General features: G+C 34.7%; 1 protein-coding gene across 2 annotated transcripts; it reads right to left on the reverse strand.

The window, feature by feature from the left end:
* Positions 1 to 946: 946 nt before the first annotated feature.
* ClC-b (chloride channel protein 7) lies at positions 947 to 23,986 on the reverse strand. 2 transcript variants are annotated; one of them, XM_074184782.1, is made up of 14 exons: positions 23,764 to 23,986; positions 23,134 to 23,283; positions 16,061 to 16,259; positions 10,161 to 10,414; positions 9,893 to 10,070; positions 9,534 to 9,825; positions 9,345 to 9,483; positions 9,023 to 9,286; positions 8,786 to 8,965; positions 6,349 to 6,558; positions 6,129 to 6,287; positions 5,995 to 6,078; positions 5,847 to 5,927; positions 947 to 1,173 (listed from the first exon to the last, which is right to left on the reverse strand). In XM_074184782.1, exons 1-14 carry the CDS (start codon positions 23,830 to 23,832, stop codon positions 1,072 to 1,074), a joined length of 2,361 nt encoding a protein of 786 aa, XP_074040883.1. In that variant the 5' UTR covers positions 23,833 to 23,986; the 3' UTR covers positions 947 to 1,071. The 2 variants fall into 2 exon arrangements, with proteins under 2 accessions (XP_074040883.1, XP_074040884.1); XM_074184783.1 differs by lacking the exon at positions 9,023 to 9,286.
* Positions 23,987 to 24,120: the final 134 nt, after the last annotated feature.

The following is a 24,120-nucleotide window of genomic DNA, read 5'->3' on the forward strand; positions in this document are numbered from 1 at the left end:
AAGAAAACAACTTTCAGTATAAAGGTGAATAGGAGTATCAGCCAAGGTTGTTTTTCATAAACTTCATAAACTAACTTAAAAATTATCAAATAATAAACTTAACTTATATGCCATAACTTTCATGTCCTCGTGATGAAAAATATAAAAAAAATTAATATGGGCAACATGTGGGTCTTCTAGTACTCATTCAATCGATCTTCAGGTAAAGGTGGTTTGAGCCGCGATGCCAGACGATCGATTTTCACTGCCTATCATCCAATACGTGCTAGGAAACACACATTAAGATGCAAGACCTAGTTAATCCTCAACTCGCGCAAGTTCCAACTTTTGAGGGTTGTCATTCGTAGAGGAGCGACAGCTGGTTGACGAAAAAACAGATTATTTTTCTACGGATCCGAGTTTTCCCTGCTTTATTGAAGTTGTTTTTATGTTAATGGCTTTCAATGATTTCAGATCACTATACAGATGCTGTCGCTTAAACCTGGGTATTCTCACATTCCTTTGTTATTAGCTTGCAATAGTATTGAGCCTTCATTAACAAATAGTTTTTGAAGAAAAATTTTGAATATAATTCAGAATCCTCCCTCAAAACCGAATCCGGGTGAATTTGATTCCCACAGACTGTATTGTATTATATTTAACTAGTTATAAGTTTTATGTATCCTAATAATTTGAAATCCCTTTTCGACTTTTCTTAAGTTATTTGACACTAGATAAATATTGGTTATTCGAAATAAATAATAGACTTTCAAAGGTAAAAATTTGTTACCTTGGAATACATTTTAGCGATTTTTTTAGGGATATCTAATTTTTTTAATGTAAAATACAGCCCATGTTACTTGATCTTAATGTTGCTTTATATTATATTGAGAAAGAACTTTAAAAATTGGGTTGGTTATAAATAACAAACACATAAACAAATCTTTCTTCTTTATATTAGTTCGAATGATATTTAAAAAAATATATTTTACATAAATTCTAACAAATTACTTATGCTTTAACTATAAATTCACAGGATTTCAGTTAACCTACAAGTTGTTACATATATACAAATGGTTATATCTAACCATTTTATATTTCTTTGGAAATTAATAATTCTTCTACACCCATATGGCATCTGTGTTTCCAAACCCTATATCGGGCCAAATCTTTTCTAGTCACCATTCCAATAACCTGGAAAAGATAAAAAATATCAGTCAGTTTTTTCAAAGCCACATTGAACTGAGAGATAAATACACCTCTGAATCCAAATATTCAAAACAAACTTAGCAAAATATTATGAACAGACAAAAAGATCTATTAAAGTAAGATATAAGGAACACACAACACACTTAAAATATGGAAGACCTGAAAAATCAGCAGTCGCCCATCATATTTTGCAACAAAACCATTCTATAGACTTCAGTTCATTAAGATTAGTTAGACATGTTAACAATAACGGGCAACTAGATGCCTATGAGAGTGTAGAAATAAGTAAAACAATAATATCATGAATAACAATGACAGACCTATACCAAAGAGCATACTATATAGCTTGTTAAAATAAAATAAAATAATGTTGTTGGGTTTACTGATTACTACATAAGGACACATTGAAAAAATAAATTTGGATAGGCAGTATTGCGAAATTAATTTTTATATAGCTGAAAATTGTTTTATATAAACATATATTGTCAGTCGGTAGCCAAGCGGTTCGGCGTGGGTGCTTTGTTCACTCACTCGAATTGACTGCCGTGTTGGTCGGTGGTTCAAGCCCTAGTCTGAACGATCGATCTTCACTTGCTACCGTCCAACCCGTGTTAGGAATCACACGTTAAAAGGTAAGACCTCGTTAATCCTTAGCTCGCACAAGTTTCGACTTCTGAGGGTTGTCGTTCGTAGGGGTGCGACAGCTGGTTAACGGAAAAACAGATTTTAAATAGATTTTTTAAACAGATTGTAAAATAATAGATAAGGCAAAATTGTAAAATTAATTTATGTTGGTATACCTGTATGGTTGGTACGCCTGGATGGTTTACCTGTATGGGTTACCTATATAGCATAGATAGGGTTAGCTCGCATTAGTTTCTAGTTTTAATCTTCCTCTTTGAAGATGATCACTTGGTGATCGAAACACGTGTCGAGGTGTTAAAAATAACGATTTGGTGTTGGGAAAAAACTCCAGTAATATTCAAACTTAGCAAATAAAAAACAGCTACCGGGTCTGTTCAAAAACTAAGGTGAATGTTCAAATTTCGCGGGCGACTACGTTCGATTAGCTTTTTTTTATTCTTTTAAGTTGGTACACTCGTCTCGAACATATGAGGTTTCAGCTGTTTAGGATGTTTAGTTTGTTGGTCCCGTGGCCTTACAGACGGGTCGCCGGACTCCTGGCCAGTGGCAGAAATAAGTAGGGCGAGGGGAACTAAAGCTCCCCAAAAGCCTTTGCGAAACATGCCTACCCAAGCTAAGGTGAAGGAATCGTGCCGACAGCTGAATGGCCGCAGGGTGATATGCTGTCACGAACGATCCCCTTGGGGAACTGAGCGAAACCTTATTGTAATCAGCCTACCAATGGTAATGCGGGGCTCTGCCAGAGGTAACCAACTTTTCTCTTGCTACTCGTGGGATCACACATGAATGAAACAAACACAAAAACAGAAACAACAAAACAAAAACCAATCCCGAGGCTGGATAGAAGTGCTCACCTCAATCTAAGGCGGTGGCTGGTGAACAGGAATGTCCACCCCAATCTACCGCTTGGAATGAGGCTGGACATAGCAGATCACCTTGTTATGTAATACAAAGGCCAAGGCGTAAGCGCATTTGCGACGCCGAGGTCAAAAAGAGAGACAGAGAGCAAAGGAGGCAGGAGTTGCAGCAACTATAAGTACACCCTCCTCCTCCCCCACTCCACCTCCAATGGCAAGGGCACTTCCTGTGGCGGGCGCCAAAAGCTCCGTCTTGAATAAAGGCTGTAAAGGAAGGTGGACAATGACCTAGGAGGACAACTCCTCGGGAGGATGTACAAAGAATCACATGTGGGCCTACACTACAGAACAGATCTCGTAAATTTGTGTTAGGTAGAATTATTTCATTAAAATTAGTGACGCGTCGAATATTCGTTTGGTATTCGGTATTCGGCATCTTTTTCACTATTTGTATTCGGCCGAATCATTTGGTTTTGGTGCCGAATATAATCGGTTCCAGTATTTCCATTTTCTTGGCTACACGACACAGTATTAAACTAGAAGACAAAACTTCTTATGCAGTGTGTAAAAGCCAAATGGAATAAAAATGCCACCCCTACCTTCAACCCCCTTCGAATGACAGGTACAACCCCCAATTCTTTAAATGGGAAATATAGGTTTGTGATATATTGTTTGAAAGGTCTCTTCATTCTCTAATCAAAAATGTTATCGCTCTCAAGTTTATTGCAACAATTAAGATAAAAATAAATTACAATCATTTGGTTACCGAAATTCGATAAAATACACTCAAAAACTAAAATGTAATGCAAAACGTAATGAAATGTAAAATACGAAAAAGAACTATGAATTTTAACGAAGCAGATTTTTAAAATGTTCGCCGCAATCGTCTTGGCAATATCCAAATTTCAAATAAAACTGTCTTCTAACATTTTAGGCGTGACCGACCTAATCGCAAGCGTTATTCGTTCTTTTAAGTCATTCAAATCTGAAGGTTTAGTTTTGTACACATATCCCCATAAAAAATCTAATGATGAAAGATCAGGTGATCGCGCTGACAATTCAATCGATCCTCGCCTCCCTATCCACCGATTGGGAAATGTGGTAGTGCTCCATCTTGCTGAAATCATATCGTATTCACTGGATCTTGAAGGTTTCCTGGAATCAGGATATAAATTTGCTAAACTTGGAATGACATCATTTTGAAGTAGTGCCAAATAATTATTGCCATTCAAGTTGCCCTTAATGATATGGTTTCCTACAATCCGTGTCCAAACATTAACCTTTTGAGGATATTGCGTGTGTTCTCTCATCCAATGAGGATTTTCCGTTGACCACTATTGGCAATTTTGCCGATTAGCATGACCGTTAAGAGGCAAAGTACACTCATCAGAAAACATAACGTCTTCTAATTGGATGATCTTGTTATCCAACATGTCCATAATTTGCTCACAAAAATCAGTTCTTCTGTCAAAATCGTCTTCCATGAGCTTCTAAGTAGGTATCATTTTATAGGGATGCATTTTATTTTATTTTAATATGTTTACTCTCGATGTATGAATAACATTGAATGTAGTGGATGCCTGTTTACTCGATGTATGTGGGTTTTCCTCTAACTCAAGCATCACATCTAATTTGAGTTCATAACTCATTGCATTGGCAACTGCATTTTTTATCTGCCCCACATGACCAAGCTCGCGAAACTGTTTCTCTACTTTGCTTATTGTTCCTCGAGATATGGGCGTTCAATTAGGAAATTTCTCATGAAAGAGGCGAGTTACTTACTGTTGTGTTCGGGTTTTATCTCCGCAACCAATCATTTGTAAAACTGTTATTTTATGCATTTCCGTTAATCTAACCATTTGTCAGACTTGAAGTTAACGTACTTTAAATCTAAATTAAAATACTGACAACTAATGTTGTAATATACAAAACAAGTGGACAAGGCGTTTTAAAATAACGTTGCCACGGAAATTATTTACAGTTTTTTAAAGGATTATTTACTATCCAAAAAGAATATTGCTATGGTTTTTGCTTACTTTCTTATTAGCAATACCTCGATATGAACTTATGATGCACTGTTTGGAACCTTTGGTTAGTAATGAATATTACAAATCGTTATTTTTAACACCTCAACACGTGTTTCGATCACCAATTGATCATCTTCAAAGAGGAAGATTAAATCTTCCAAGTGATCCTCTTCCTCTTAAGGAAGGAACATTTAATCTTCCTCTTAAGGATTCCTTCCTTAAGAGGAAGATTTAATCTTCCTCTTTGAAGATGATCACTTGGTGATCAAAACACGTGTCGAGGTGTTAAAAATAACGATTTGGTGTTGAGAAAAAACTCCACAGTAATATTTCCTCAATATGAAATAAGTTTTGAGTGTATTTTATCGAATTTCGATAACCACATGATATTATTTTATCTTTATTGTTGCAATGAACTTGAAAGCGATAACATTTTTAATAGAGAATGAAGAGACTTTTCAAACGATATATCACAAGCCTATACTTCCCATTTGAAAAATTGGGGGTTGTACCTGTCATTCGACGGGGGTTGAAGGTAGGGGTAGCATTTTTCCGTTGAAGTATGTCAAATTATAATTTAAATTTGATGTATTTCGGGATTTTGTTAAAATATGTACCGTAACCGAAATAATGAATTTATTCCATTTTGCTTTTACACACTGTATAAGACTCATGTTGTCAAAAAAATTCTATGAAAAATGTATTGATAAAGCTGCTAAAATAATTCAATTAAACTTCAATTAAACATATATTTCCAAACTTTAAATGACTCAATATTTTTAAACTTGAAATCAACATTTTTTTTCAACCTCAAATTCACATTCCTTCCTAAAACAGCATTTACTTTTAAACCTCCAAAGGTTAACCCAAATAGTATTCGTTATTAGGTGAAACCACTATTCGGCACATCTCTAATTAAAATCTAGAGACAATAATCATATAGAAGATTTTCCATTAAAAAGAGTATCATTTCAAAAAGTTGTCTAGAATCTAGAGACAATAATCATATAGAAGATTTTCCATTAAAAAGAGTATCATTTCAAAAAGTTGTCTAGAATATTGAAATAATGACAGAAAGTGAATATGAAAAATGTTTGGTGATACAGAAAGTAAAGAACAATTTATTTACCTCATTAGAATCATTGACTATTGGTAAGTGCCTCAATCCAAGAGCTCTAAATAAACGGAACATTCTTGGTAAAGACGAAGACTGAAAAAAATACATATAAAAACATTCGTTTTAGTTCAGTTCACTTCATTCCTAGTGAAAAACTTACATGAAGCACAGTATATGGAGATGGATTCATAAAGGGTCTCAAATCAATAAAATATGTTTTTTCTTGTTCTGTCAAGTGAATTTTCTGAAATGAATCAAATTAATTGCAAGTAATTACGAAATGAAGCTACGTACATCAATCGTTGGATATCTTGGGTATTGATTTCTGAAAAATGAAGCCGTTATATTGTCCCAATCGTCTGAAGTCTCATTGAATATTTTGCTTTGTAGAATAACAATCAGCTGAGATCGTAATATCAAACCACGTATTCGACCATAAGTGGTGACTTCAGACTGGAAAAGTACGAAAAACACCACATGTAATATAGAACTTTATCAAAAATAAAAGGTTCACCTGATCAGATAGAGGTGGATCTACTACAGGGAAACCATTATAGGTAGTCAATTTCAGTAGTTCCACAATATGTCCAACATTTTCAACACATCTCAGCGTTACCACAGGATGAGACATAACCTCACTTGCATATATATTATATACTAATGGCGGAGGTTCCCAAGGTAGTAAAGGAACCCCTGACAACTGTATCAGCGTATCATATATTCCCTGAAAAATGAGATACATTGCAAGATGAACTGAAATACTCTTTATTCTTAAAACTATTGACAAAAACTGTTCCCAAACACCAGAACTGCAACACTCTGCTTGACGCGCATCGTGAAGTTGAAGTCTACTTCATCTCCTGAAGACATAAGTGAAACGCGCATCGAAAAGAGTGTTGCAGTTCTGGTGTTTAAGAACAGTAGTTATTTTGGTTTTAATCTCTGCCTGATGTACGAGTTCTACCTTCAATATACTCAATCTTTTACTTGAATAATTAGACTAGAATTGGATTATTCATACACATTAGTTATTCAGTTCTAGAAAACAATAATAAAAGTAAAAATTAAGGTTTTACTTATACAGCCATTAATCTTAGTATCTATAATGATGACTTCAGAGCTGCTTCATTTCAATTTTTAGACAATTAACATATCAAAAAAATTTAATTCTGGTTATCAACAAACAGTATTGTTTACAGCTCAAGTGTTTTATTAAAAGTCACTATTAAATTTCTTGCTGGTGTTTAATGTCTTGCATAATGAAGAACAATAGTGAGGAATTGCGTGTTCCTGACGATATTGAAGAGGCTGCAAAAAGAGCTTCAATAGAATTGTTACTAAAAAAATCGGCTCAGCAATACGACATCGCACATTCTAATTTTCTTAGCTGGTGTAGACTTGAAAACGTCAAAGGAAATTTCAGCGAAACCGTCTTCTTAGCCTATCTAGAATAGAAACCATAAATATGGAACTCGTCAACTTTGTGGAGCAAGTTTTCAATGATAAAGACGAGTGCGCTCGTTAAAAATGGTGTTGATACAAGCAAATATTTCAAAGTAATAGCATTCTTAAACTAGACCTAGGTTAATCTTCCTCTTTGAAGATGATCACTTGGTGATCGAAACACGTGTCGAGGTGTTAAAAATAACGATTTGGTGTTGGGAAAAAACTCCAGTAATAAATATATAACACCTACTCCCATTCATGCCGGTTGGAGGCCGAGGTGGACCGGATGTTCATGTGAGAGTAGGATCAGAACAATTGAATATATATGAAGAAGATGATGATTTAATACGTGTTGTATATGTTAAATAGTGAATGAAAATATATTAAGACAAAAATGGAGTACGGTATTGTGTAAAACAAGACTCTTGTACTCCCTGGACAAATTTTTTGTTATTGTTATCACTATAATAAAAAGAGTTCTGGTCATAATAGCGCCATCTGGAAACTGGGATCAAAATTAGGAAGAAGAATAGTTTTAATAGGGTGTTGCATCCTTAACCTCGAAACGAATGAATAAAAATAATGAATAATTAATATTGAAATTAAACTGTCACTATTAAAAAATTAGGGTGCCAAAGTTCTGAAATTTTCTACACTTTCCAATAGTTGCTTCAATAGAAAAAGTTACAGAATACAGGGTTTTACCCTGGGATTTAATGCACTAAACCTTACAACTCTTGACTGAAATCCTATGTCCAGAAACTATCAAGGAACTCAAAGCTTTTCCTTTACACTCCTTCAACTAGACTCCTCTGATTCTTGAGATCCAGGACTCCAACAGTCTCCAGCAGTAGCCACCTGGAACTTATGTGTAACAGTCCTGCCAGACGCATCAAAGACGATCTTCCCGCGTATACAAAACCTCTGAATATTCAACGTATGTCAAGTTCATCTATTTTTTTATTTTTTTTGATATCCTAGTTTTTTCAAATTAATTCAATTTGTTTCACTTTCTTACCTAACAATTAGTTAAAATTGGCAAATTGAAAATATGATTTAACCTTCACATATGCAAGGTGTTTCAAATTCGATCTTCGCCACTGGAATCTCGGAAACTATGAGAGATACGAAGATGGTTAAACTGGGACAAAGTTGCGCATTTACCTGACTAACAATATGCCGTTTCTGAGTATGACATTAGTAAAAGTAGATATCTCTATCTGTACCTCACTCTGCGACATTTACTATGAAAAACAAGTCTATGACTGTACTGTATACATCAATTTGTGTATCTAACAGTGAAAAAAACGATATGGATTTTGGAGTGTCAGCATTATGATTAATTTATTTGGAGAATTGCTGCAGAAGAAGTCCAGATCTGTGTAAATGTAAAATACAAGTTGAAATTAACAAACAGGGTTTCTTTGCGTTCTGATTTTCTCGCAAACAGTATAAAATGAAAAGTTACACATTCATTAAACCAACTAGAATCATATTCATCTTACTTCATTGAAATAGTCTCCAGTCCATTTTGCCGCTATAAGTGTTATAATGAGGGGTAGGGCGAATGTTATATTCCCAGTAGTCTCCATTATTATCACAGTCAAACTTATAGTCATTCTGACAACTCCTCCTAGCTGAGCGGCAGCTCCAATCAAAGCATATTTTCCAGGATGAACTAGTTCCTTGAAAAGGGTTTAAACTGTATAATTTCAAGCCACAATATTATCGATTACTCTTACAAACGTTGGAAAAACATAGGATAAACCAATAGATACCAGCCTACCCCAAGCAGCCCCAGTTAATAAAGTTGGTATAAATAGACCATTCGAAGTTGACAGTCCAAATGTCCATGAAGCAAGTAAAAAATAAACGACAACAAATGAAATGAGAGAAACAGCATTATGAGTATTAGGAGGGTCATGAAATAAAGATCGAACTGATGCCTCGGGAGTTTGAAACCATATGCTAGCTAAAACGTTGTATTGTCCATCAAGACAGTATACCTAAAAAATACGAAAACACATATAAATTAATGAATGTTAATATAAAACAGTTTTATACCTGAGTTGGATATTTTGTTGGATCTTGGCCGAGAGGTTTGCAATCATTTATTATAAACACCATGAGACAACCTGCAGTTGCACTTACAGCGGCTACAATGCAAGCCTCAATGACTTTCAACCATCTCTGTCGTATATACCTAGAATAATTGAATAAGATAGATTCTACTAAAATTTTATTGTGATTAACCTCATACGGAAAACTGTGATTTTGAAGTTGATATGGTTCCACATTGCTCCACAGAGTCCGCCAAATGCTCCCATTATCAGGAATATTGGCAATTCGAAGAATTCATAGCTGAATGAATCAAATTTACCCAAGTTGAGTAAGCCAGGGAAATTAAGATTTCCAGGAACACCGTGATATGTTGACAGAACTATGTTAAGTGTGAATGTTGACACTACTGAAGCGAAAAACGTTCGCCATGTTAAACCCTGGTTCCAAAAACTTGTTCCTTCTTCCAAACTGAATAAGACACCCCCTAAAAATGAATTTTAAATGCAGCAGTTCCTTAGATTTAGATGTTCTGAAAAACAAAACGTTTTTACCTACGGGAGCACCGAATGCTGCTGAAACACCAGCAGCAGCGCCACCTGATACGAAATCTCTTTTCTCGTGATCTTCTCGAAAGTATCGGAAAATATTAAGGTCTTTATTGAATGTACTCGATTTGCCTTGTGATATGCCAGCTGCCACTACAGCTCCTGAATGAATCATGGGACCTTCCTGGAAATGATTATTGTTGTTTAACACTTTTAAAAACACTTTTACCACGCCTGATCAAAATTATTGTCTTTCGACGAGCGTTTCGCTTACTTTTCCTCCGGCAAGCCCTCCCACCACAGAGCAAATAACGCCAATACTTTTTACAGCTAGTGTTTTTATTCTCACTACTCTGGGAATTTTCACTCCATTCAAGTAACATTTTACTTGAGGGATTCCGCTTCCTGCTGCTATCGGTTCACCATAGGCAACTAATATCGAGCCAATCAAAACAGGAACGATATTGGAAATGACCCAAAAAAGATATGGTATGTGTAGTTTTCCTTGTGTCACATATTTGTCCATATCTAATAGTATTATTTAAGGAAAATATAATTAAATGTATAACAATTAAAACAAGTTCAGCTCATACTGTGTGGCCCATTTTAAATGGAAGCACCCTTATAAACTGTGCCCTTTTCAACGGATTGGTATGTTTTTCTTCCATTAGATAGACATTCGAGAAGTATATTAGAATTCCATTAATACCTACCGAGCTACCGAGGGGTTGTGAGCTGCCGAAGGGGTTGTGAGCTACCGAGGGGGTCGTGAGCTGCTGAGGGGGTGTAAGCTACCAAAGGGGTTGTGAGCTACCGAAGGGGTTGTCAGCTACCGAAGGGTTTGTGTGCTACCGAAGGGTTTGTGTGCTACCGAGGGGGTTGTGAGTTGCCGAAGGGGTTGGTTGTGAGCTACCGAGGGGGTTGTGAGCTACCGAAGGGTTTGTGTGCTACCGAAGGGTTTGTGTGCTACCGAGGGGGTTGTGAGTTGCCGAAGGGGTTGGTTGTGAGCTACCGAGGGGGTTGTGAGCTACCGAAGGGGTTCTGTGCTACCGAGGGGATTGTGAGCTGCTGAGGGGGTGTAAGCTACCAAAGGGGTTGTGAGCTACCGAAGGGGTTGTCAGCTACCGAAGGGTTTGTGTGCTACCGAGGGGGTTGTGAGCTGCCGAAGGGGTTGTGAGCTACCGAGGGGGTTGTGAGCTATCGAAGGGGTTGTGTGCTACCGAGGGGGTTGTGAGCTGCCGAGGAAGTTGTGAGCTGCCAAATCGGCGAACATCGTCTTTGAAGCTGGTCCCAAACCCGAAAAAATGGGATGAGCTTGTCTTTCTCGTTCCCACTTTACTTCAACTTGTCTTGAGTGGGATAGCTTTTATACTTACTCCACGTCTCTCTTGACCAACTCTTGCTATTTTCCGACCCCGACGCTATTAGGGTATCCGAGGGATACTATTACTATTCTTATTACAGACATGACACAGGATAATAAAGTGTGCCTCGAGGAATAAGCACCGGACCGGGCGACCCGGTTGAATCCTTAGCGTTATTCCTGCATGCGGGGCTCTGCAGGTGTAAACAGATTTTCCGTAACGGCTCGTCAGACCAGAATGAATAAAGAAAAACTAGCCAAGTATTATTATATGGCCAAGTATTATTATAAGAAAAAGCAGCCTCGAACGGGAATGAAATCTTTGGAGGTTGCAGGAGAAAAAAAGCTTTGGATAGAACAGCCCAAGGCTACCAGCGCTGAGCACGAGATCATCGCGAGGGTAACGGAAGGCGCCGTGGAAGGGATGAACATCGAGACACTGACAACTCAGAACTGGGAGGAATTACGGGGTTACCGTCCATGTGACCAACATCGAACCTGATAAGGACACGGAGGCTTTATAAAGGGACATGGCTGAACAAAAAAAGATCAAGTAGTGATGCTGTTACTCAAGAAAGATTTAGCGGAGGAAATGGACAAAAGGAGAACGGTACGAATAAGATGGGCACCCTCTCGTATCACTAAAAGAATACACATCCGCAGATGCCATAGATGTCTGGGTTTTGGATACTAGATATAAGAGTGAACTGGAGAGGATAGGTCCAGGAACTGTATGGCTGAGGGGCACATGGCAAAGGAGTGCAACAAAGAGCCCTTCTGTATAGCATGCAGGAAGGAAGGTCACAGGGATGACCAGATGAAGAGCCCGAATTTCAAAAACTAGTCAATGATAAAAGGAAATAATCCAGCTACAGGAAGGAAAATCACAGAAGAATACTAAACAGACAGACGCCCCACGTTGGGCGCCAGATGCTAAGGATCTTTTTATCTCTGGATTTTTCTGGGTTGTAGGAGCATATGAAACAGATGTGGATCCGATCGACTTGGCCAATTTATATAGTTTTAGTTCTGTCAAACTCTCGTTGGTATAATATCTGACCACTCGAATAAATTGGCCACATCTGTTTCATTTGCTCCTACAACCCCGAAAGACCCTAAGATAACGAGATCCTTAGCAACAGTACACAAATCAATTGAGTCATTTTTGAGATTAGTGTGCACAAACAAACATACCAAAAATTTCAAAAATCCCCAAATATTATCTTTCTCAAATATCATTCATGAACAGTCGTGATCAATTACACTTTTGTTATATGAATTGACTTAGGCTAATATTATGTACAAATTTTGCAAAAAATAGTATAAGAAATCATTAAAAACAAGGATTATGATATATATTCATAATTTTTGTGGAATCTTTGGAATACATTTAGGGCCGACACTTTGCGTCCTTGTTTAAACCATGATAGCTAAATCAGAGCCGTTGAATCATTTATATTCAGCAAGAGTCTGTGATATGATAAATTTACCTTGAACTTTCATATTGTTAAATTGATAAGCTTTTTAAAGACAATGATCAAGAAATAATATACTTCAATTTTTGAGAAAGGTTTTGGCTTCACACTTTTCCATATAGAGATACATAAAACATTGAATAATCAAACTATATTTTTTGATTGATAATAGAATAGAATAGAATATTTATTTCGCACACTTGTATAGTACAAGTCAAAAGGAATAGTGTACATTTTCATCCCATTACATCGGGAAGTGATTTGTTAAAAACATTAAAAGTATTATGAACAACATATAACATATTGCTAGACAGTTATCTCTTGAAAGTGCCCTCATCCACATCTTCCAAACCATATTGTTCAGCTGCAATAAGCATTTGTTTTAGTTTGTGTTTAAATACATTGTGCACTTTAATGTCTTTTATGTTTTCAGGAAGTAAGTTGTAAAGTTTTAGACATTTATAAAAAGAGCCTTTTTCTAGGAGTGTAGTTTTATGTTGAGGGTAGCGGAATATATTCTTATTTCTCGTGTGGTGCGAGTTGTCATTTCCATAAGGTATAAATAGTGATTTATTTTTGAAGACATAGTTCAGACACTCAAACACATATACAGCTGTTAGAGTGAGAAGGTTCAGATTTTTGAAATATCCTCTACAAGATTCATTTACTCTTAGTCCAGCTAGAATTCTAATTGCTCTCTTTTGGATTCTAAAGACCTCTTCATTGTGTGTGCCGCCCCAGAATATAATTCCGTAGCACATGATGGAGTGAAAATGACCGTAATATGCCGTTCGTAGGGTAGTCTGATTGACGACTTTTTGGAGTTCCTTCAGAAAGTAGCAAACTCTACTAAGCTTGCCGCAGAGCAGTTAAATGTGTTTCATCCAACACGTGTCTATCAATGATGACCCCCAGGAATTTGGTGGACTCAACAAAAGAGATTTGCGTGTTATCGATTTCGATGTGTGCTGGGAAATCTCGTGTATTTCGACTATGCTTAAAATGTATGCAGTTTGTTTTTTCAGTGTTTAGTATTAGTGAGTTTTTTTGGAACCAATCTGATAGTAGGAGTACAGTGTTATTTGTTTTTTGAGTCAATTCTTGATAGTTTTTTCCAGCAATTAGAACGTTTGTGTCATCGGCATAATTTGTTAATATAAAGGATTTATCATGGACTATATATGGTAGATCGTTTACATATAAAATGATCAGGATTGGTCCTAATATACTGCCCTGTGGCACTCCCCTTGATATTAAAGCAGTTTCTGAGAGGTGATCTAATGAATTGTCCTTTATGCATACCCTCTGGGTGCGACCTGTGAGGTAGGATCTAAACCAATCCTGTGCTGGGCCACGTATACCCATTTTCTTCAATTTCTGTAGCAGAATGGCATGGCACACACAATCAGAAGCCTTTGATAGATCCAAAAAAAACACCAAGTGCCATTGAATCATTATCAAGCAATGATAAAGTCTTCTCAACAAAACTGAATATTGCTGTGGTTGTCGACTTTTTTTTTTGAAATCCATGTTGGTTGTTCACAATAATCTTATTAACATCTAAGAAAGGTATTAGTCTAACACTCATAACAATTTCAAATAGTTTGGAGAAACTAGACAGCAGACTGATAGGTCTATAATTATCAATTACTAGAGGATCACCCTTTTTAAATACAGGAATAACAATTGCCGTTTTCAGTCTAGTTGGATATGTTCCGTATTTCAAGGATTCATTCAATACGTATGTTATAGGTTTTACAATGTACACACTGATTTTTTTCAGTAGTACATTGCTAATGTTATCTTCCCCTGATGAATATTTATTTTTAAGGCCATTTATAATGTCTAATACTTCGATTTCTGTAACTTCTGATAAGTAAATTGAGTTTAAAATTTCTGGCACATTTGCCAAGTCCAAACTACACAGAGTATTACCAACATTTTCTGCGGCTGCCGTGACGAAAAAATCATTCATCAGATTACTAGCCTCTTGTGGGTAGACTATCAGTCTGTCTTCGATTTTTATTCCTTTGAAAGAATTTTCTGAAATGACTTGCCTGCCTTTCTCAGTGTTGACAATACTCCAAATCGTCCTTGACTTGTTGTCAGAAAGTGCAATTTTTTCATTATATTAGATGATGACATGCCCACCTTAAAACATAATTAGAAGATAGAAAGATAAGAATATTATTCAGGTAACTACATATTTTGATGATTATATACTTCGAATCATAAATAAGCCATTTTAAAGGCTGAGCTACCTGAGCAGATCTTGAGTTACAGTCATCAACCTATAAACAACTTAGATGTTGGCTGAGCTGTCATTCATAATAAAGCAAACACTCATACTGGTAATGTGAATAGAAATAGTACAGATAGTTGAAAGGAAGGCTGGTGGAAAGAGATATTGACAGTCAGAGAGAAGGTGACGCTGAATTGTTAAACCAATTCAAGGTATTAACTACAATAGGATGTAGTTTATATCTATAACCTACAGAGAACTTCGATTCTATATGAACTTTGTTCATATGCAGTTTTCAATGCATCATAGTTTTGATTTAGATGTTCTTTTAGTTTTGACCTGTGTGTTTATTAGAGATTGCTCTAATTTCTGTAGGAACTACGTTTATTAGTTTTGGGCTGGTATAAATCTCTGAGTGCGAGTTAGTCTACAGAGAGGGACATTTGCTTTTTGATGAAGTTTAGCTCGGGTTTCATAGTTATGATTTATGCTGGGGGTAGGGTTATTATGTATCCATAGTATGCAGTGATGAGTTTATAGTTTTCTCACAACAAATAAGTCTGATTCTTTGTGTAAAACTACAGTGGAGTACCTTTCTTCACGATTGAAAAAAAAATATCAAAATAGTATTTTGCATTACCTCTACATTATGTAACAGGTTTTTGCTGACACCACCCCATATTATGATGCAATACCTCAGAACTGATTCGGCGAGTGAGTTGCATATCATTATTAATAGCTTCTTATTATAAAGACTTTCGAGTTGGTAGAATTTATAAGATAATTTGCTAAGTCTTTTAACAGTCTGATCTACATGTTCGTCCCATCGCAGATGTTGGTCTACATATACACCAAGATATTTCATGTTGTTTACCTCTTCAACTTCAAGACACGTGCATATCATTTGGGTTTGGCAAATTTTGATCAAGCCGTCAAGTTCTCGGATTCTCAATTAAAAGATAATTTCTGCCGTCAAGTTCTCGGATTCTCAATTAAAAGATAATTTCTGTTAAATATAATTCAATATGGTCTTAAAGAACTCGCCCTCAAACTTCAGTACAGACTAAATACTAAGATACATTTGAAAAGGATACTTTTGCTAAGGAAAGCATATTTTATGGTAGACAACTCTTCTACGGATATATCTATGAAGCAAGCTATAAGAGCTGTTATCATCCCAATTAAAAGGAAAATAAACCATCTGGCTGTACTTTTCTGAACTATGAACTTGTAACCTTTTTTCCTTTCTTCATCCAATAATAGATGGTTTTCACAGATGTCATAATCCAAACTCTGAAAAAAAATTATTTCTTATAAATTTCGAGGTAACTTCAACAGTTCACGATGTTCTTAAAATCACAGACCATTCCATTATATCTGTAAATTTGATAAATAATTACACAACTACAATTAGATATAGGAATAAAATACTTTTTCTAATTTCCACTTACTTAATGTATTGATATTAATATGACCAAGGTATTGGTTTTTTCACCATTGTCAAGTGTTCTAGCACTACTGACCTAAATAGAAATATCGGAGTATATATATCCGATAGTAGGTAATGAAAAATATACCTACATTCATTAATACTAACTACATAAACTTCAAACTGTGATTAATCGCGTTGTCATCTTTATAATTTCAAAAGTGGAGACCTACACAAATCTGTTTGTTCGTTAAGGGTTCTATATTTTGAGTTTTCAATTGATTTATTGATTTTCATGGCTTCCAACAAATTCATTTTCCTTCATTTACTACATGTATGTAAGATTTTCAGGTTTTCCTCACTTATTTTGTGGTTTGTTTCTTGTAGATGTTCGTACATAGAAGATTTTTCGTCTACACCAATGTGTTCATGGAGTCTTACTTCGAAATTTCTGCCGGTCTGGCCTGTATATACTGTAGAGCATTCACTACACTCTATTCTATTTATGCCAGATTTCTTCATTCTGTCACGGTTTTGCATTAAATATGATTTTGCCTATATTATTGTTACTTATGAAAGATGTTATTATGTTAATATCACAAATTCTACAACTAACGCAATTGAGCCACACAGATATCTTAATTCAACCAATATGGATAAAATCCACCTTGAGCTAATATTAGTTAACTTCCTGTTGGATTGTGTAGATGTAGATATTTTCTATGAATTTCATAAACTGCAACTCACAATTTGATCTCCACAAACTTTACTTGAAAAATATATCACATCAAATCGTGAGTTGTAGTTTATGAAATTACTATGGATCTTCATCAAGTAACGGCCGAATAAATCAGAAAAAAATTCTATGAAGATTTCAAAAAGCAGTGTGAATCAGTAGTAATAAAATTGCTCCTATGAGGAAATTGGTTGAAAAAACTAATATACCTTGGTTTGATTAGGAAATGAGAGGTAAAAGTGAAAAAAAGGGACATAGCATACAGGACATTCCAAAACTAACAAGTCAAAATATTGAGAAATGAGTATGTTAACTTATTAAGAGTAAAAAAACAACAGTAATTCTATGATAGAGTAGATCTCAACAAGAATAATCCCAAAGCAATGTGAAAACCCCTAAAATAATTGGTTGATACAAAAACTAAAGTCTCTTGTTTCGATGGTAGAATTCAATTTGAGTGCCATGATGTGGTAAAAATAGTAAGAGAAACGTAGGAAATTTCTGAGTTATTCAATACATGTTTCATTAAAAGTATTGAAAAAATATTGAACTCAATTGAAAATTCCCCAAAATGGAATAGCCTCACCACTGTTAACAGTTACTCTTCTGAATTCGAACAAATTCAATCATCCGAGCTTTCTATAATCATACATGAACTGGAGAGTGAGACTGCTAGTGAAATAATTGACACTAAATTCGTAAAACAGACTTTTGGAGTTTTTGGTCATATATTATTATACTTTATCAATATCTCACTATTTTAAGGCACATTTCCAAGTCAGCTGAAAACGAGTATTTTAACCGCTGGTCAGAAGGTGGAAAACACTAGCAAAGCATGGGAGTTCAGACCAATCAATACATTAACTGGCTTTAGAAAATATCATCCAAGCGAAGCATCACCGCAGTTAACCATAATAAAATTGAAGAAATCAATTGACAATGGTGATGGTGATGTAGTTGCAGTTTCCTTGGACTTGAAAAGAGCTTTTGAAACTATTGATAAGTTAAAAGCTATTGGTATACAAAGTATTGTATTGAAATGGATCAGGGACTACCTAGCAGATCACAAACAGATCATCAAAGTGAAAAATGTATTCACCAATAACTTTGTTGTATCACAGGGAAGTGTCTTGGGTCCTTCATTGTTTCTATACTATATCAATGAGTGTGATTTTCTCAATCTACTTGCAGATGACACGTTACTTAGTGTAAAAGACTAAGTTTATCTATATCAAATACTTAAAACGACAATTGTATCAATTTTTATAAGAATTTGACAGATAGTATGAAATGTGTATTGTAAAAAAATTATCCAATTTAATTGTATGTATGACTCAGTATTTTGCATATAGTGGCTACCACATAAGAGGTAGATATATGCTATCGCGGACTTTCATTTAGAACTATCTAAGTTAAACAATCTTACGGTATATTATCTACATGTAACTCCAACCGTTTTGGCAACATACACCAACGTACCTAATAAATTTCTCAATTTGTGAATATGATATAGTCTATAAAGCATGGTATGCACAAGTAAGTATTACCAGTTTCTAAACAACAGATCCAGAAAATTAAATTAATTATGGGGGCAACAGCTGATTAACAGAAAAACAGAATAGGGAATTACATTTGAAGTGGGCACCTATATAGGGTGGGTATAGAGCAACTACACCTACAATTAAACAAGAAGGTCTGGACCTAACAAATTTTGAACTGAAAGCAAAATCGCTGTTTGTTAAAACTTTACAAAATTCGTGGGCAACCTGTGGAGTCAAAATCTCATATAAGTCGTACTTAAATGTTTTATTTCAAAATGACATAAATATTCAAATACAAAATTCTCTTCAAAAGTATCATGAGTTTATTAGAGAAGCTGCTTGGGTATGGAACAAAAATATTATGAAGGCCACAAAAGATATTCATCAAAATTATTCCAAAAAAATTATAATTAAACCGTTAATAGAAAAGAAATTTACGAATATAAATTGGAGGACTGTATGGAAAATCATTGGAAACCTTAATATTTCGTCAAAATAGAAATCCGTTGCATACAAAGCAATAAACGAAATATATGCGGTGGGTTCAAAAACTGTTTGAAATGCAATTAAATAGATAGCATTCCACATCGGTGGCGAGATTGCGGAATTTCTAAAGATACATGGAAATGGTGTAAGGAAAAAATAAATAAGAGATTTAGATAATAATAGTGGTGATTCAAGAGAGATTTTTCAAACAGTATTCAAAAATGAAAATGAAGCAAATGTTTGGCAATGGATTTATTGTGGTTTATTGTATAACAACCTAGAGCAGCACAAAGATTTAACAGGGTTTGTAAACACACTCAGAAGAAGTAGGTGGCTCATGTTATAGTCTGAGTGTTTAGATAGATTTTCAAAAAAAATATTTTTTTTTTTTAGATACAGTGTGACCCATTTAAGATGGAAGCACCCTTATAAAACTTCCTTTTTTTAACCGATTGGAATGATTTTTTTTGTTAGGTAGATATTCAAAAAGTCTATTAGGACACCAAATATCATGAATAAATCTCAATTTCCAGGGCCAACTAATCTTATTTTTCAAGGTCAAAAATCTAAAAAAATTACTAGCGATTTTTTTAGAAAAACTCTGACTACACCACTGGATTTGTGACATTTTCAAATGGGTAACATGTAAATTACGTTGAAATGCGTCAATCAATAAAAAAGTTATAAAGGAATGAAATTTGAAAAATATGTCGTTTAATCAACCCACCAATTCATGTTCAGGAATTTTATAAAAATTCTGAATACACCACTGGATTCAGGATGTCTTGAAATATCACTGGTCACAGTTTCATCGAAATCTGTTCAGTAATAAAAAAGTTATGAGGGAATGAAATTTGAAAAATATGTTGTAAAATGAAATTTTAACAACGTTCTTACTACACCACTGTTGATTATTGAAAAAATTATTGGGGTGATTATTGCAATGTCGTACAATTATAACATCTGAAAATCATGATGGTAAAAATAGTCTATAGGTATTTCTCGAAGTGGAGTGGATACATAAACAAGTACAATCAGGAGAGAACTCCTGGTTAATCTTCATGAAAACAATTTCAACAATATAAGACAAGTCTAATGTACTCCCAATAGAAATTATAACGAAAAAAATATGCAATGGATAATAATTATTATCATTCCAGTAGGTAACATCAGCTGTGATTTCTTCCTTTTGTTGAATAGCAAAAAATGAGATTTGCAATTTTAACTGCCTGTTATTCAGAATGCATTAATGAAATAAACAAGTTAGCTGTGACTTAGTTTCTCATCTATTTATTTGCGCATGAATTGTCATTTTGTTAAATTGTCATTTTGTTACGCACCATTAGTGAACTGAATAATTTGTGTTTCAATATAAAAACAGATAATGGCTCAATTGTCAATTCAAGAAAAAATCGAAATTATACGTCTTTCCGGTGATGATTACCGGAGTGAAAGAGAAGTAACTAGAATATTCAATGAAAGACACCCAAATCGTCCAGCCATAAGTAACAGCACGGTACATAAAATAAACCAAGTTTTCAATCGGACTGGAGCAGTAACCACATATATTTTAAAGAACAATATACGAAGAAGGAACGAAAATAACCAGACTATATTAGATTACTTCAGAAATAATCCAAATAGTAGTTTGAGGGATGCCAGCTTAGATTTAAACTTACCTAGGGAGAATGTTAGGCGATGTCTGAAGAAAAATAAATTGAGGCCATTTAAATCAAAGTTTTTACATACTCTGGAACTAGGTGATCAAGAAAAACGATTGGAATTCTGCTTATGGGCCCAGGGCGAGTATCTTAATGACAGGCAATTTTTAAAGAAAATTTTATTTAGTGATGAAGCTAGTTTCACAACAAATGGAGTGGTTTCATCACAAAATATTCGCTATTGGGCCACTGAAAATTCTAACTGGGTAATAAACTGTAAAAGGCAGTATTCATAAAAAGTGAACGTTTGGTGTGGAATACTGAATGAAAGGATAATTGGACCATTCTTTTTCGACGGCAACATGAATGGCGCAATTTTCCTACAATTTTTAAGGAATGAATTTTCGGACGCAATAGATGAACTTCCCCTTGCAGAAACAAGAAATTTATATTTTCAGTTAGATGGTTGTTCCATACATAATGCGGGAATTGTGAAGAGTTGGCTGAATCAAAATTACCCTAATCGTTGGATAGGAAGGGGGAGTACATTAATTGGATGGCCACCAAGATCGCCTGACCTTACTTCACTCGATTTTTTCCTTTGGGGTTATGTTACACAAAAGGTTTACAAATCACAACCAAGGAATCGAGTGGAACTGTGCACCAGAATTCAGCAAGCTTGCGATGCAATTACTCCACAACAATTGAGGAATAGTTTAAAAAATATTCGTAAGCGATATGATAAATGCATTGAATTGGATGGAAGTTTGGTGGAGGCCACCAGAATATGAATTGCACTCATTTATTTTTCAATTCGGTATCTTCTTGGTTTCTATTTTTAAATTGATTGTGAATAAAAGATTGTTTTCCGCTAGTTTGTAGCTAGTTTACAGTTAGTTTTCTGTAGATTCATTTGAAATTATTGACACTAAAGTTTGTTGTGATAAACTGATTGATTGATATGGTTCGACATACATTATGAAAGGAAATTGATTCTCCCATAAACGTTTCATGAATTTTATTTGAATAAATAATATTTTGTTGAATATTGCCCCTAATCCAGTGGTGTAGTAAGAACGTTGCTAAAATTCCATTGAACAAGATATTTTTCAAATGTTATTCCTTTATAACTTTTTTATTACCGAACAGATTTCGATGAAACTGTGATCAGTAATATTTCAAGACATCCTGAATCCAGTGGAGTATACAGAATTTTCATAAAATTCCTGAACATGAATTGGTGGGTTGATTAAACGGCATATTTTTCAAATTTCATTCCTTTATAACTTTTTTATTGATTGACGCATTTCAACGTAATTTACATGTTACCCATTTGAAAATGTCACAAATCCAGTGGTGTAGTCAGAGTTTTTCTAAAAAAATCGCTAGTAATTTTTTTAGATTTTTGACCTTGAAAAATAAGATTAGTTGGCCCTGGAAATTGAGATTTATTCATGATATTTGGTGTCCTAATAGACTTTTTGAATATCTACCTAACAAAAAAAAATTATTCCAATCGGTTAAAAAAAGTAAGTTTTATAAGGGTGCTTCCATCTTAAATGGGTCACACTGTATAAGAAAATGAAAAAATATGAATAACTGTCTGAATAAAACTTTACTTTTTGGGAAAGAAATGTATTGGCTTTCTACTTCTCCATCTTATACAAAAAATGTGAGAATCTCCCAAAAAAGAAAGAAAGCAATTAATTTCAATGTTTACATGAGAGTAGTTGTTTCTGGAGGTCTATTTTTTCAGCATGTGTCTGAAAGTTACTTCTTTGCATGATCTACATGCAAATATACCCATAATAACAGAGTTTACTTGAAGCATGTTTCTGCCTATGAGCTTCATAATATTAAAGTAGGTTTATGAACAATTCAAAGTAAGATCATCATAGTCTGAGTTCGATTATGAATGCAACCTTGTAGGTATTACAAAGATTCTGATAATTTCAATTTCACTATCACAACTGAGTTTTAGTTCGTCTAGTGTGTATTTCACTTAAATGAATTGAATTCATGTTCCACTTTTCAACCGACATGCTTTTTTGATATACAGATTATCTCAATAAAATGCCCTTTTTGAAAAGTAAAACAGAAAAGGGGTCAAAATAAAAGAAGAATGCTTCAAAAATTACTTGTCAATAAATGAAGACATTTTTCCATGAGTTATCTACCCCACTAGGAAAAAACTACCCATCAGTAAAGTGCAGTTTGAACAAAATCATAGTTTTCAACTAGAAATTAATGTCATTTCAAAAACAATTTATACTAGCTTCATAAATATATTACTACCTCCTCAACTTCTATTTACCTCTAAATTGGCTGATAAAACATTAAGCGATCCTGTTTGAATGTTTCCTTCTGTAACTTGTACTCTTCTACGTACTGATCCTACTAAATTGGTTTCTTCATTTGTTGTAATTATATCCTCAGTATCATCATTATTAATGGACACGATATTCTGTAAGAAATTATGTTTGGGGTAGTTTAGCGAGTGGATTGGATATATTTGAAAGCACAGAAAATTTATGGACAAAGCAGTCAGAACATAGCAGGTAGCTGAAGCTGCCTCATGTTGACTCTAGTCATATCTCTCCTCCGAGGTGACCTAACCGAAACCACAAAGTATAACTGGCTTCTGTTGATGACTCCTACATTTGTGTTGTTGTTCCTGGAACCAAGTGTTGCCTAACCTTTTCTTTGGCTATACCATACTGATGACAGCTAATGAGCTAGAAACACATGTCAACATGTGTCTGCTGTTTGCATATTTTCTGAGTGCTTCGCCTGTAAATTTTCCCTGCTATTGCATTTTCTCCATTACTTTCCTTTTTTAGAATTAGGAAAAACTTGTATTTCAAGATATGAGAAATGTGGGTTATTCCAATTTTTTTCAGGTATAAAAAATGATGTAATAAAGTGTTTATTATCCATAACCAACCCTGGTAAATCCCGGAATTGAAACATTTTCCGAAGAAGCCATGGAATCGTCTTCTCGTGAAACTAACATCTCTCAACTTTTGGGAACTATAAAAATAATTTATTGATTGAATTTCACATTGTCATCCGCATGAAATCTCTAACGTTGTAAACTAAAAATCAACATCACAAATTCAAACAAAGACATAGGACATTTTATTCATAACATCCAGTCGAAGTGCGTCAGTGACAGGTGTTGTAGTGTCAATCTATAAAAGTTAGGTTATTTTTTCTGCCAAATTCCTCTACTTTTTTTTAAATTTTTCTATCCACATGACGGCTCCAGGGCACAGAACTTATCTGTGATAATTTCTAATAA

This window comes from Leptinotarsa decemlineata, unplaced genomic scaffold (assembly GCF_025532065.1).
Source record: "Leptinotarsa decemlineata unplaced genomic scaffold, Ldec_3_MD MMD2_tig00026358_RagTag_RagTag, whole genome shotgun sequence".
Classification (NCBI taxonomy): domain Eukaryota; kingdom Metazoa; phylum Arthropoda; class Insecta; order Coleoptera; family Chrysomelidae; genus Leptinotarsa; species Leptinotarsa decemlineata.